At 44.2% G+C, this 15,366-nt stretch overlaps 1 protein-coding gene across 1 annotated transcript in view; it reads left to right on the forward strand.

Annotated features, from left to right (window-relative positions):
• The window catches only part of LOC306834212 (tumor necrosis factor receptor superfamily member 5-like), a gene marked incomplete at its 3' end in the record, with an annotated part of 31,478 nt that extends 19,495 nt beyond the window's left edge, over positions 1-11,983 (forward strand). The window contains exons 4-8 of the mRNA XM_079360049.1: positions 9,944-10,099; positions 10,978-11,065; positions 11,154-11,210; positions 11,319-11,350; positions 11,967-11,983. Of these exons, the coding sequence (XP_079216175.1) occupies positions 9,944-10,099; positions 10,978-11,065; positions 11,154-11,210; positions 11,319-11,350; positions 11,967-11,983 (350 nt within the window). The remainder of the gene's footprint in view (positions 1-9,943; positions 10,100-10,977; positions 11,066-11,153; positions 11,211-11,318; positions 11,351-11,966) is intronic.
• Between the last annotated feature and the right edge of the window lie 3,383 nt (positions 11,984-15,366).

A 15,366-nucleotide genomic window follows, 5' to 3' on the forward strand; every position in this document is an offset into this window, starting at 1 on the left:
AACCCGCATAGCTTCTCCTCTGTAGACAGAGGTCGGATTGCGCCTTTCTTTAGTAAGGTGGAAATCTCGTTGGCCAGAATGACGGAACGAGACCCATCTTTTACCACAGTTTCCAAAACCCCTCGAAAGTGAGGTGGGTGGACCCTGAACTGCAGGCGGTACCCAAACTGCAGAGTCCCGATAACCCATGGACACGTGGTACACTGACGCCATGCCTGGAGTTGGGCGACGGTGAAGCCTGGCGTCAGTGATGGCACACCGTCAGGGACGCTGGCAGGGCTTGACTGGCCCCCGGTCCGAGCGCTCCCGAGAACGGGGCTGAAACCGTGGGCGGCCCCGCCCCGGCATTGGGGGAAGCCCCTGCCTCTCCTTCCCTGAACCCCGTGAAGAGCTCTGTTCTACAAAACGAGGTCGTGAAAAACTCCCACGCCTTTCCATGGCTCTGCGCACCACAGACCCCGACTGTCCTGGGCGCTGAATGGACTGCGTGCGGAGTCGGATTTTCTGTGCTTCATCCAACGCAGCCTCAGCTGCTGGCCCAAACACTTCCCCAGGAGCTATGGCAGCTTCCAATACAACACCCTGGTCTGCATCTGCTAACCCTGATTGGCTCAACCAGATGTGACGCCGAGCCATGGTCAGCTGTGCCAAGGAGTTACCAAGCACCCTGGCCTGCGAGCTAGCACCCTGGATCACCGTATCCACCACCCTTTCCATTTCTGGGAGGAGGTTATCTGGGCTCTTGGACTCCAGATCCCTTATCAAGCCCTCCAGATAAACCAGCAGAAGAGCATTGGTGTTTGCCAGTCTTGATGCCATAGCTAAGGACTGGAAAGCCTTCAGCACCAGCCCATCCATTGTGCGGCACTTACTGTTTGAGTGACGGGCCACCCTGCTACCTGTGGTTAGAGCCCCGGCCAACAGTGCAAAAGTTGGGCCCACCTTGGACACCCCATCCAGGCCGTGCTTCGCGGGGAGCCTGCCTTTGGCTCCTAGGGTCCCTGTCCAGAGCAGAGGCTTTCGGTGGAGAACATGAATGAAAGGCATTGTTGATTTGCAGCAGCAGCCGCCCGTGAGAGCAGAGCCTCCACGGAAAAATCACAGGACCTTGGACAGTCCCCGCCCCCCTGGGAGTCAGCCCCCACATCGTCGTCCTCCGCGTAAACTTCAGCCTGCCCAGAGGAACCACAGCCAGAGCTGTTGGTCCTGTCAACGTTGTCTGAAGCAGCAAGGGACACAGCATCAGGATGAGGAGGCCCACATGGAGGAATCTGCTGGGGCAGGTCAAAAAGGCATTGTTGATTTGCAGCCATGCATTCGATGGTCTTACGCACATACTCCAATTGCCTCTGCATGAGGTCAACCCGTGGGTCACAAAGCGAACTCCGCTCAGTCCACCTCCGCTTCTTGGCCCGCTTCCCACCAGCAGAGGCCTGTGAAGATGGAGGGGGTGGGTCCTGGCCAGAGGGCACACTGGCCTCTGGACCACTGTCCCGCTCACCATTCCCTGGAGACGCTATACCCCTATTATGGCAGCGCTTCCTTCTGCCCTCCTTCTTAGAATGGAGGGTCTGTGAAGAAAAGCCCATCTGCAGCAATTAAATATGTAAAAGAACATCCAACATGCAATCACACATTTTTTGTTCTATAAAAAAAATCCAAGCATGAAAACATTTTAACCTGTCAATAAAATGTTGTGTTTTTTTTTCTTTAGTGCTGTCCAAGCAGCTGAATATTATACTAGTACAAACCTCAATTCCAGTTACTCTTATGTAACTCCTTAATACACAGAAGTGCGGGGCTGCTTGAACGCGCACCCGGAAGCTTCAGCATTTCTGATACAATGCTGGCATCCTCACCGGCACGCGCTGATAATTAGCCCGGACAAACTCACGAATGACGAGGGGTTGCCAATACCCGGCAGCTCGACAATCAGAAGATCGTTCAGTCTTAACACGCCGGTATAAAGTCTCACCGACCAGGAGGATAGAAAGAGGAAAAGTGTGTGGGTGCGCGTCATACATATAATATCCGGCGGGTGACGTCGCACCCACAGGTGTGATTAATTTGGTATAATAATCCTGATCCGAGGTAGATAGTCACAGTGTTACAGGTTCACTGGAATGAAATAAAACTGTTCCGTTGCGTTATGAACAAGCTCCGTTTGAATCAAATCGGACAGGTGAACGTGGCCTCCGGTAACCATAGTGACGGTTAGGAAACCGTCAAGTTAGAACTTAGTGACGCACTCCAAAAAGAGGTTTCATTTCAACATTATTTCACACACCTGTGGAATAGCTGCCGGATGTGTGAGGGGGTTATGGGTCAGCTGGGTCAGTTGGGTCAGTGACAGTGAGGCAGCACGCCAAGAACGTGATGACCTCACACTTATTGCACGTTTAGAAATTAATCATAAATACATTTTTAAACTGATTTGAGTATAAGACAAAGGTGAACATATCAAAAAATGAAGAAAAAAAAAATTACACAAAGTGGAAATACTCATAGTTTTGGACGCCCCTGGGTTTGCCAGATATGAGAGCAGTTATCAGGTGAACAGGTGTTGCAGCGATGGAAGCGGGCAGTGGAACTGCTTCAGATAGAAGTGATTGTACCCGAGCTAAAAAGCCTCTGCATGTTTCTAATAAGCTCCAGCAGCAGAAAGCTGCTCAAACTAGGATCAATGTTGGAGATGAAACATGGAGAGAGGTTAGAACGCAGAAAGCTTTACAGACCCATGCAGAGCTGGCTAAACACTGAAGCTACAGTGTCCACCACATGCAGAGCTGGCTAAACACTGAAGCTACAGTGTCCACCACATGCAGAGCTGGCTAAACACTGAAGCTTCTTTAATTACTTTGTTTGTCCAGTGTGAGTGTGTGTGTGTGTGTGTGTGTGTGTGTGTGTGTGTGTGTGTGTGTGTGTGTGTGTGTGTGTGTGTGAGATGGAAAGCTGACGGTTGTGTCAGTCTGCAGGATCTATTTACAGTCTGATAGTAAACTGGCGTCACAGGTGGTGTTTTAATCTAACGACTGTGTGCTGGTTCCACTCCGACACCTGACTGGACCAGACGACCTTCTCTGCGAGCTGAGCTGCTGCTAACGTTAGCTCCGTCTGTGTGTTTGTGTTTTTTCATTATTTGAGAAGAAAAAAAATATTTAGAAACGAGAAAGTGTGTGTGTGTGTGTGTGTGTGTGTGTGTGTGTTCTGACTTGTGTGGGTGTTAACAGTGTGGAGCAAAGCCTGCTGGGAAGCAAGCTGTCTCTGCTCCACCTTGTCAGAGTCCAACACACACACACACACACACACACACACACACACACTTTGGAGTGTATTTCAGAGGTCTATACTCTGAAGCAGGATTTGATCTTAGCGAGGTCACTTCAGGGTTAACTCTGGGTTTTCAATCCTACAAGGGTCGATGACTTTTTACCTGGGTATATCACCATGGTAACAGATGCTGAACACCTGAGGTCTATACTATGAAGACAGTTCAACATATCAGGGTCTCTGTGGGTGATCTGGTTTAACAAACTCTGACATACGAGATGGTGATTATCAGTCCTACGATGCTGGTTATCAACCTGATCCATCAACCAGGGTTACCAAGAGCGCGTTCCATGAAGTGTCCTCCCCCCTCTCCATCAGCTCCAGGAGCTCAACTATCTAAAGATCTGATTGGTCAGTGGGCGGAGCTTTTTACAGTTTGATCTCTTATCTCCAACATAACCTGCTCCGGAGCAGGTTATGTTGGAGATAAGAGATAAGAGATCAACATTTTCCATCAGACTAAAGTCCGTTTAGTTATTGATTATGTTTCACTGATATCCTTCAACAGAGACTGAAGAAAGCTCCGGAACATTTCAGTGAAAGATGTAAAATAATGAATGTTTTCTTCTTCATGTTGAATGTGTCCTGCTCTGTTTGTGATGAGCTGCAGTTTAACCACTTTAAAGAGTCCGAGCAGCACATTGAGTTCAGAGACCAGTTCTTAGAGTCAGTTCTAAGGTGAACTAACCACGGGACAAATACAAGCTGACCTTTGACCTCTGTTTACTTTGTTTTGTTCTTCCTGCATTTGTTCCTGCAGCCTGTTTGTCTCATTTATATCAGTCATATAGTTTGTACTTTGTGTAAATATAATGTTTGTAGATATGATGATCTGCTGACGGCAGACACGGTGATGACTGTGATTGGTTAAATGATGCTAACTCCGCCCCTTTTACGTGAGCGCGCTCTTGGTAACCCGGGTTGATGGATCAGTTTGATAACTGATAATCACCATCTCTGATGTCAGAGTTTGTTAAACCAGATCCCCCACAGAGACCCTGATATGTTGAACTCTCTTCATAGTATAGACCTCAGATGTTTTACAGATTTAAACACACACACAGACCTTCACTGTCGTCATGTCTGATAATTTACCCCCCCCCCCCCCCCCCCCACACACACACACACACACTTAGACACACACACACACAGACACACACACACTCTTATTTAATAATCACGCCCTGATAAGAGTGTTTGAAGGTCGGCTGTGATTTCAACCTTTGTGCTCTCTGCAGGAACAGACGAGTGACGTCACTCAGCTGTGAATATTTACTGTCTGTGTTTTTATTCCAAACACTTTTTTTTTTCAAACCGTCCACTACACCCTCGCCCCACTACCCCTCCGTTTGTGCGTCCACGCGGAGGGCCCGCCATATTAAGTCCGTCTCAAACCACTGAGCGGGGAGTGATAGTGGGCCATAAAACCCTCCAGAGAGTCTGCACCGAGGCCCACTCGATGATCACGTGTCACGCCTATTGTGTCCGGTCGTCACAGAAGGAATGACCTGTACTAAAGTCAGTTCAGTGTGTTCGTGTTTGAACAAACCAAAACACTGCTCCAACTAAGACGGACATTTAATATGATCATACAGACGTGAACAACTTCACCTGTTTATTGTTTTAAAGGATCAAATAAAAGCCTCCTCTTCCTCTCTTCCTTCTGTTCACCTGTTTATTTCATTGTATATTTAAAGGGACTGTTGCAAAAACTAAAGAATATTAAATCATGGTACAGACAACTTCTCACTGTTATTTATTTATCATTGTTCTACTTTTTGATGCTGTGATGTTCATTTATAGTCTCCTTGTCTGCTTTCATTGAAGACAACCTGTTCTTTGATATAATAAATTAAACATTATAAATGACAATAAAGATCGTTTGCTCCATCTGATGGTTTTACTATAAGTCTACGCTAATATAAATTTACTAAAAAATAAAATAAAATAAATAATAAAATAAGATAAGAAAATAATCTACATAAAGACTTTTACAGAATGTATTACGTACATTAATAATAAGCCGTTCCCCCAGGATGCCGCTGAGTAACCATGGTAACACACACTTCCTGTTTCCACCTGAGAGAGTGAAGTTTGTCCCAAAGCCTGCTGCTGTATTTCTACCCTCCACCTGGATGGAGGGGCCTTCATTCAGCTGAGTGTGTGACGGAGGGGGAGTGTGGAGGGGTCGGTTTGAAAAAGGCCCCGGGTCGACAGATCCGGTTGATGACCAGCTTCGAAGGACTGATCAGCACGACCTCTGATGTGAAGCCAGATCACCCAGAGAGACCCTGGATGTGGTGAACTCACTTCGTGCAGACCTCTGAACACTGAGGACAACTACAAACTAAAACCTGCACCGAAAACACAACCTAAACCAGACAAAATAAAACAGGAAACACAAAACACTAAACTAGGAACCTAAAAACACAAGTAACACAGGAAATAAACTTACAGGCAACATAGAAGGACACAGAAAAACACTAACGACTAAAACAAACCACACTAGGAATCATTCAAACACAGAAACAAAAAGGAAATAATCAAAACTAAAACAAGATGGAATACAGAAACAAAACCAGACAACCACCATGCCAGTACGACTATATACTTTAGATTATAACAGAATAAGATTTTTCTATTGATTTCCGGAGGAAGTGAAAACTAATTGGTTCTACTTTAAAGCTTTTATTTTGAAGGGCTGGAAAATGAAAGTTGAATTTGGAATCGACGCCGTTTGATGCTTCAAGGTATGTGTCTCACCAAATTTAAAGAAACAATTTCAAAGATTTAAAGATTAATTTAAACTTAAAGATGAAGGTAAAAACTAAAGAACTTTATAAAGAAGTGTTAAAATAGATCTTTGTTGTGTTAAAGTTCAAACTTGTTCTGAGTGTGAATGTTCTAAAATAAGTCAAAGGATCTGGAGACACCTTCAGGCTGTGTGAATGTCCTCAAACATCAGGACAGACAACAAGAAGACTACACAAAGTTAAAGATATTACTAAACATCAAGTTTCTGACAACACGCGCACGCTCATGTTCACGGGAGCGCGCACAGAGACGTCTCTTTTACAGCGACAGAATCAACTGAAAGAATTCAAACTGAACAAACTTCTGTCATTGGACGCTTTTAAGAGGACGTTAGGGAATCTGTTGGAGCCAAACTCTGTGTTGTTGTATATTTTCTTTCATGTTTGCAGTCCCTCTACTGGGCGCTGTGTGGAGTCTGAGTGGGTGTTGTGATAATCAGGGCTCCAGGTGAGGCGGACAGGTGATTGAATCGAGTCAAAAAGTTTCTCCACCGTTTCAGCCTGGGAAGAAAGGAAAGTCGAATTGTTTGTTTTACTAAGCTAAATAAACTTAGTGGTTCGTCTTGTGTTTGTTTTGTTATTTTTTATAAGTTGTATATTAATAAATGGATGCAAATATCCAAAATGATATCAATGGACTGGTTACATTTCTTAGAGCTGAGCGCGTGTTTCTCATTCATCACTGAAGTGTTTCTTCTAAACATGATGGGATTTGTTAAAATGAGTTTCTACAGTATCTGATATTGTTTCCTGTGTGTTCGTTCATCCTCTTTGAACCCTGACTTCTCGGTTAGTCTGCAGTGTTTCCTGTTTTATTTTGTAGTTCTTCCTGGGTTTCATTTTGTTTTCATCTTACTTTTATTTTCTCTGTAAAATGTAAAGTATTATTAATATTAAAGTACACTCAGGTGAGCTGCAGGTGGATGAAGGAGGGAGAGACATGTCAGTGAAGAAGAGAAAGTATGAAGGTGATCATGTTTCATTTCTGTGTTTGTCTTTCTGTTTTCAGATCTGAAATCTGTAAATCTGAGAGAGATGACGTCTTCAGTCCCACAAAACTTTGATTCTAAAGTTTAAAATGAAGTTCAGAATAAATCCTGGGTTCACCGCTTCACTGCTGGTAAATGATCTTCACTCTGCATCAGTTCATCCTCCTCCTCTTCTTGTCTCTGTCCTCTGTGGTTCCTCTCAGGGTGTAAACACCTCTGATACTTGTCTTCATTATTTCAGCAGCCTCCATCAATATTTCAGAGCAGTTTCAAAAACACCTCAAACTCCTGCTCAGCTTCATCACTCAGGAATCTCTTTCTTTCTCTTCACAGATATTCATGATGAATATTTCCATCAGTCGAACCCTCAGCTGCCGTCAGACAGAATATGTGTCTGGTGACGAGTGCTGTGAGATGTGTCCCGTCGGTAAGATCATCAATCAATCAATCAATCAATCTTTATTTATATAGCGTCAATTCATAACAGGCGTTATCACGAGACACTTTACAAAAAGCAGGTAAAGGACCTTACTAATGGCTATATTACAAGAGCCCAGCTTAATCCGTCATAGCGTGGCAAGAAAAAACTTCATGAATCTGTCCCTCCAGGATGTCCCTGACTGTTGATGCCTGAAGTGTCTGATTTCATAGATTTGATGATTTTTGTTGTAACACAATAAAAACAGGACATCGAGTGAAAACAGACTGTGATGTGGACAAAACGACTTCTTGTCAACCGTGTGCAGAGGGAACTTTCAATGCTGAACTCAATGGACTAAAGAGCTGTATATCCTGTAGCGGATGTTCAAAAGGTAAATGAATGTTTGTTGTGTTTATTACCTTTTTAATGAAAAGGCAGAAAGAAGTTGTTTTACTGTGAGTCCTCAGGAAACTGCAGCTGTTCTTTGTTTTTAGAGCAAACCTTGAATCTGAACTCTCTCATTGGTGCAGATGTTTTCCTTTGAGTTTAAAGCTTGAATATGATTTGACAGTCAGATTGTAACATGTAGTGTTAGAACCAAGTTCGTTTCAGTAATGAAACCAGAGGTCCAAAAAGTCCAAAGAATCCTGAACGGTCAGGAACAAACAAAAGAGGAATGTTTGAGGCTCAGAACTTGTTCAGAAAACAGAAGGCTCAGGATGTAAGCGAGGAGGCAGCAAGGTCACCGACAGGTCATCAGTCTGTAAAAGCAAAGTTTCCAAGGCCGGCAGAGTCCAAACCACGAGATCAATCCACAAAGAGGTTCTGGAAAGTCCTGCTTGAGGGGAAGAATGATCTGGGTGAACAGGAGAGGATTATATAGTGGCTTGATTGTAGATGAGAGACAGGTGAGTGCACAGGTGAGTTAAGTTGGCTGATTGGTGGGCGTGGCCATCCATCCCTTCATCCCGCCATCCATCCCTCCATCCATCCCTTCATCCATCCCTCCATCCATCCATCCCTTCATCCCTTCATCCATCCCTCCATCCCTCCTTCCATCCATCCATCCCTTCATCCATCCCTCCATCCATCCATCCCTTCATCCCTCCATCCCTCCATCCATCCCTCCATCCATCCATCCCTTCATCCATCCCTTCATCCATCCATCCCTCCATCCACCCATCCATCCCTTCATCCATCCCTTCATCCATCCATCCCTCCATCCATCCCTTCATCCATCCCTTCATCCATCCATCCCTTCATCCATCCCTTCATCCATCCATCCCTCCATCCATCCCTTCATCCATCCCTTCATCCATCCATCCCTCCATCCATCCCTTCATCCATCCATCCCTCCATCCATCCTTTCATCCATCCCTTCATCCATCCATCCCTCCATCCATCCCTTCATCCATCCATCCCTCCATCCATCCCTTCATCCCGCCATCCATCCCTCCATCCATCCCTCCATCCATCCCTTCATCCATCCCTTCATCCATCCATCCCTTCATCCATCCCTTCATCCATCCATCCCTCCATCCCGCCATCCATCCCTCCATCCATCCCTCCATCCATCCCTTCATCCATCCATCCCTCCATCCCTTCATCCATCCCTCCATCCATCCCTCCATCCCTCCATCCATCCCTCCATCCATCCCTTCATCCATCCCTCCATCCATCCCTTCATCCATCCCTCCATCCCTCCATCCATCCCTCCATCCATCCCTCCATCCATCCCTTCATCCATCCCTCCATCCCTTCATCCATCCCTCCCTCTATCAATCCATCCCTTCATCCATCCCTCCCTCCATCCATCCATCCATCCATCCCACTATCAATCCATCCCTTCATCCATCCCTCCATCCATCCCTCCATCCATCCCTTCATCCATCCATCCATCCATCCATCCATCCCTTCATCCATCCATCCATCCATCCATCCCTTCATCCATCCCTCCATCCCTTCATCCATCCCTCCATCCATCCCTCCCTCCATCCCTCCATCCATCCCTTCATCCATCCATCCCTTCATCCATCCCTTCATCCATCCATCCCTCCATCCATCCATCCCTCCATCCATCCCTTCATCCATCCATCCCTCCATCCCTTCATCCATCCCTCCATCCCTCCATCCATCCTCATCCCTTCATCCATCCCTCCCTTCATCCATCCCTCCATCCATCCCTCCATCATCCATCCCTCCATCATCCCTCCCTCCATCCATCCCTCCATCATCCATCCCTCCATCCATCCCTCCATCATCCCTCCCTCCATCCCTCCCTCCATCATCCATCCCTCCCTCCATCCCTCCCTTCATCCATCCCTCCATCCCTTCATCCCTCCCTCTATCAATCCATCCCGTTTGCCCAGCTGCCCATCTTGTGTCCACAGCTTCTGGTCTGAAGATAAAGACGTCCTGTTCCACATCATCAGACTCAGTCTGTGAACCTCTGGAAGGATTTTACTGCTCAGCGCCTGCAGAGTTCGACTGTTATGAAGCAAAGAGTCGCAGACACTGTGATCCAGGAGAATACATCAGAAAGAAAGGTGAGTTTAATAAACACAGTTCACTTTATCACACACAGATCCTTTATGTGCTTTTCTCTAAATTATCTTCATTTCCTGTTAACTTAAATGTATTAAAACAATTAAAAATGTTATTAATTTTATCAGTATCATTATGGTGGACGGTGATAGAGGGACTGTGTTCATGTGTAAATCAGCCTTAGTGAAAAGGTCTCATGCAGGGGGCCCTGGCCAAGTGGGGGCCCTAAGCTGGATTTTATTTTGGGGCCCCCTTCCAATAACATAATAATAATAATACTAATAAAAACTTACAGTTACTAAGGAATCAGATGAACAACCTCTATCAACAGTGGAACAATAAAAACAGAGATTGATAGGCCTGGACTTTTTCTTTCTTTTGCTAGCTCCCGAATCGTATTGACGTTTGGAAGTCATCCCTCTCTCTCTCTCTCTCTCTCTCTCTCTCTCTCTCTCTCTCTCTCTCTCTCTCTCTCTCTCTCTCTCTCTCTCTCTCTGTCTCTCTCTCCCCCCCCCCTCTCTCTCTCTCTCTCTCTCTCTCTCTCTCTCTCGCTCTCTCTACCTGCAAAAAACTGCCGGCCCATCTGACCCCTGATTGGTCGGATGGTGATGTTTCGTGCTTTCAATCATTGCGTCTCTTTTCTCTCTCCTGCCTCGGGCTGACTTGGTGGCGGTGCTCTACGCGCGCCTCTCCGCAAAATGCACGCACGCACATCCTTTGAGCATTTTCAGAGAATGATGATACTTTATTGATCCTGAGAGAAATTCAATTCACTTGCGCAAAATGGGGCCCCGCATGGATCGAGGGGCCCTGCGCACAGCGCGTGTTCTGCGTTTAGGGAGGGGCAGGCCTGGTCTCATGTGTTGTGTCCTTCCTGCAGGAACGTCCTCCACAGACACCGAGTGCTCCACCTGCTCTGATGGAACATTTTCAGACGGGACGTTTCCATCTTGTCAGAATCACAGACAGTGAGTGAAGCTTCACATCACACATGGACACACCTGAGTTCATGATCCTCCACATGTTCCTGTAATAACTGTCCCTCTGTCATTACAGATGTGAATCAGAGGGTCGCATCCTGCTGAGATCAGGAACTAAGACAAACGACGCTGAGTGTGGAATGCTACAGTCACTCTGGATTGGACTGATAGTCGTAGGTGTTGTTTGTGCTGTTGCTTGTGTGATTGGTTTATCCATTCTACTTGCACTGTGTTGTTGCAGATGCGTTAGGAAAAGAGAAGATTCAAAGAAAGGTAAGGTTTCCACTGTGACAATGAAACATGATCATGTTTATTTTATAGATATTATGGTCTGTCTCATCATTCATTTGATTTTTATTTCCAACATTTTATTCCAGGAAGCAGAAGAAGAGCAGCAAACCTCTTGGTATGTTTTAAACTCTCTTTACTCTCAGTCTGTTTTATGTTCAGTGATTTATTAAAGTCTCATTTATTCATGTTTAACTTACAGGAAGGTGAAGAGTCGACCCTGAAGAGTCAGAAGTCTGAAGATCCAACCGTGCAGAGTCTGTGTTGAAAATGCTGGAAAAGATTGTGCAATTTGGTGAATTTAAATGATCGAAATACAGAAATGACAAAATCTATTTCAACCTATCATATAATCATACCTGCTTTTGTTTGCTCATTCTTAATCTCATATTCTTGCAAGCGTTGTCTTTTCCTTTTTCTTTTGTTCTTAGTGATGATGTAACCCTGACAATGTTTTAGTAAACAGTGATGAACCACAAACACACTAATGATAGTGTGTGGTTTTGAGATGTACCGGTTTGAACTTACGAAAAGCAAAGAGGTTCATAAGTGAACTTATGGTGACCTCTGGGTGAGCGGTGTCTTGATATGTGACCTCTAGATGGCATCAAGGTGTGAATGTGACCGCAGAAGCATCTGCAGCGTTGAACACACTTACAATTACACTTTAAAGTGCACATGTACACACACACACACCCATACACACACACAAGACATGTGACCTGAAGGTGACATCAGTGAACTCTGGTGCAGACACACACACCCTCCACTCTGACAGGTGTTTTTTTGAAAATTTGAGACAAAGAGACGATTGGCTATAAAAAGACTTTGAAAATGTTGATCGAGTCTTTTTGGCTCCGGCCAGATGACTCCACGCTCTGAACAAAAATTCCCCTTTTGGGGACTTTTGAAAAAATGTATTTTTTATTAAGTATTAATTATTTTTAACTTTCATTTTTTCCTTTTATAAATTCTTACTTTACTGATTTGTTTTGGAGTTTTTAAAGACTTTGTCAGATTTTCACCTTTTTTTGAATTTTCAATAAATTTCATGAAATCTTCCCAAATCCTCCTTTTTTGATCGGGTTTCTTCACGACGCCCCGCGAGCCTCGGAGGTCAGCATGGACACACCTCACCACGGCACACTGAACAGAATGCAGACAGTAGAGGGAGGGGGGGGGGGGGGGGTAGCTGTGAAGGGGATGTACTGATACATAATTATCCTACGGGACGGATCAGGTGGAGCGTTTCTCCTCGTCTGGGTGTTTGATGATTTTATCGTGAGCTCTGAATCACCTGGGAAATAGTAGAACTATTCAGTTACAACAGGTGACCTCTTAAGTTAGCCACATAGGATCGTGCTGTTATTTATTTATTTACCCATAACATGCGCGTCGAGGACGTGCAACATCTGAAGTCAGAAGAATCTGAAGATCCTGAAGAGGAGAAGAAAAGAGTGTCAGGTGAGAGAGCAGATGTTTGGTGAGATGTTCACTGACTGACTGAGATCAACTCTGTCCTGTTTTTACAGCTTTACTAAATGTTTGCTTTAAACTAAATCTCTTTTCTCCTCAGGTTCAGACGGGTCAGAGTGAACCATCTCCAGGATCCTGTTCTGGTCCAGCTGCTGGACCCTGACACACATCGTTCATATCTGTGGATATATATGTTTATACATTTATATCTGTGTATATGTATATATGTTTGTTTTTATATCTGTTCCAGTTTTGTTTTTCTCAGACTTTGATTGAACACAAACATTTTCATCAGCGCTCGATCAGCATCAAGTTTAAATCTTTAGAATTTGAATTGAACAGATTGTCCCTTTAATTCCTTTTGGTCAGCTGTGGCTCAGTGGTAGAGTTGGTCATCTCCCATCTGAAAGGGTCGGGGTTCGATCCCCAGCTCCTGCAGCCTCATGTTGATGTGTCCTTGGATAAAACACTGAACCACATATGAGTGGATCAGTGTGACCTGTAGTTTTGAAGAAGATACAATTAAAATGGATTTAATAAATATCTGCAGAGACCTGAAGTTTAAACTGACTCTTTATGTTTTTGTTCCTCTTTTAAAGAGCGAGGAATAAGAAGAGTGGACTAAATCAAAGTGTCTGATTCTCGAACAATAACATCAAAATAATAATAAAAATAATGCATTTTATTTATAGGCCCCTTTCATGACACTCAAAGTCACCTTGCAGAATAACAATATACAAACGGTTGAATATCTGTGTGCTGCTGACCTCTGGTGGACAAAATAGACATATCTATTATTTTCACTTCAACACTGAGCTAACGGTTCAAATATTTCAGATCTTTTCAAGTTAAAGGAGAGTAAGAATGAAACCTGATCATGTGTGAGGTTAAAGGTCACTGAATACTGAACTCTGTCTCAACATCGGCAGTTTGCTTATCAGCGACACACAGCGGCGTGGAGGATGCCATCATCTTCCTGACCCATAAAGCCCTGTCACACCTGGAGAAGCAGCGAAGCACTGTGAGAGTCCTGTTCTTTGACTTCTCCAGTGCTTTTAACACCATCCAGCCCGGATATTCATCTGCACCCCGACATCACAACGACCTCACTGGCCGACCACAGTACGTCCGAGTGGACGGCTGTGTCTCTGATGTGGTGACGGGCAACACTGGAGGACCCCAAGGAACTGTTCTAGCACCCTTTCTGTTCACTCTCTTCACCTCAGACTTTAACTCTGGTTCCTGCCATCTCCAAAAGTTCTCTGACGACTCCTCCATCGTGGACCGCATCACTGACGACAACGAGGAGGAGTACAGAGGTCTGATCGAGAGCTTCGTCACATGGTGCAACAGCAACCATCTGAAGCTCAACATCACTAAGACAAAGGAGGTGGTCGTGGACTACAGGAGGAAGAGGTGCCCCCCTGTCCCAGTCATCATTCAGGGGGAGGAAGTGGAGAGGGTGGACTCTTACAAGTCCCTTGGGGTTCACATTAACAATAAACTGGACTGGTCCCACAACACTGACGCCATCTTCAGGAAAGGACAGAGCAGGCTTCCTGAGGAGACTCGGATCTTTCAGTGTCTGCAACAGACTCCTCAAGACCTTCTACCAGTCTGTGGTGGCCAGCACACTCTTCTCTGCTGTGGTGTGCTAGCAGGAGCGAGTCTGTATTTATATATATTCTCTTTATATATAGTATACAATATTATTATTACAATGTTATTATGTTACCTTTATTATATCTACACTATATTATATATTACATTATTACATTATAGTCTTCTAACTATATATCTATACTCAAGTCAAAACTGCACTATATGTATTATACTTATAACTTATAACTGTTTACATAACCTTCTGATCACATTAAATTCTTCACTTTAACACTTTAACATGACATTTACTGCACAGTATTATTACTATCTTTTTCATTGTCCTGCTGAGTCCACCACACTATAGTCCTCTGTATATCCCCCCCTTACTACCTGGATTGTATTTATGTTTATGTTGTTATTTTATTTTATTTTTGACTTTTTGTTTTTGATTCTGCTGCTGCTGTAACGCCCGAATTTTCCAAATGGGGATCAATAAAGTTATATCCAATCCTATCCTTACACAGGATCATCTTTCATCTTTTATTCAAGATAGATAAGTAATCAGGGATATAAAACACGTATAGTTTGAGAACATTTACCTGCATTTGAAAAAGTAAAACTAAAACATTACAATTAAATATATAACTCTAACTGAAGAAAACAATATCATGCTCTATGTTAGTTATTAACCATTTATAAAGAATTTTAAACATCTGGTGAAACTGAATGTTGCCCAGTTGATCAGCAACAGTTTATTTATGATACAAATACAAAAAACACACCAACCTAAAACTGACAAAACAGAATTAAATTAAAAATAAACTGAAGTTACAAACAAAATGTCAAAACAGCCTTATGTCTGTAAAGCACTGTGAACTGCCTCGTGTCTGAACAGTGCTATAGAAATAAACTTGCCTTGCCTA

Source organism: Symphodus melops (assembly GCF_947650265.1).
Source record: "Symphodus melops genome assembly, chromosome: 13".
In the NCBI taxonomy this organism is placed as follows: domain Eukaryota; kingdom Metazoa; phylum Chordata; class Actinopteri; order Labriformes; family Labridae; genus Symphodus; species Symphodus melops.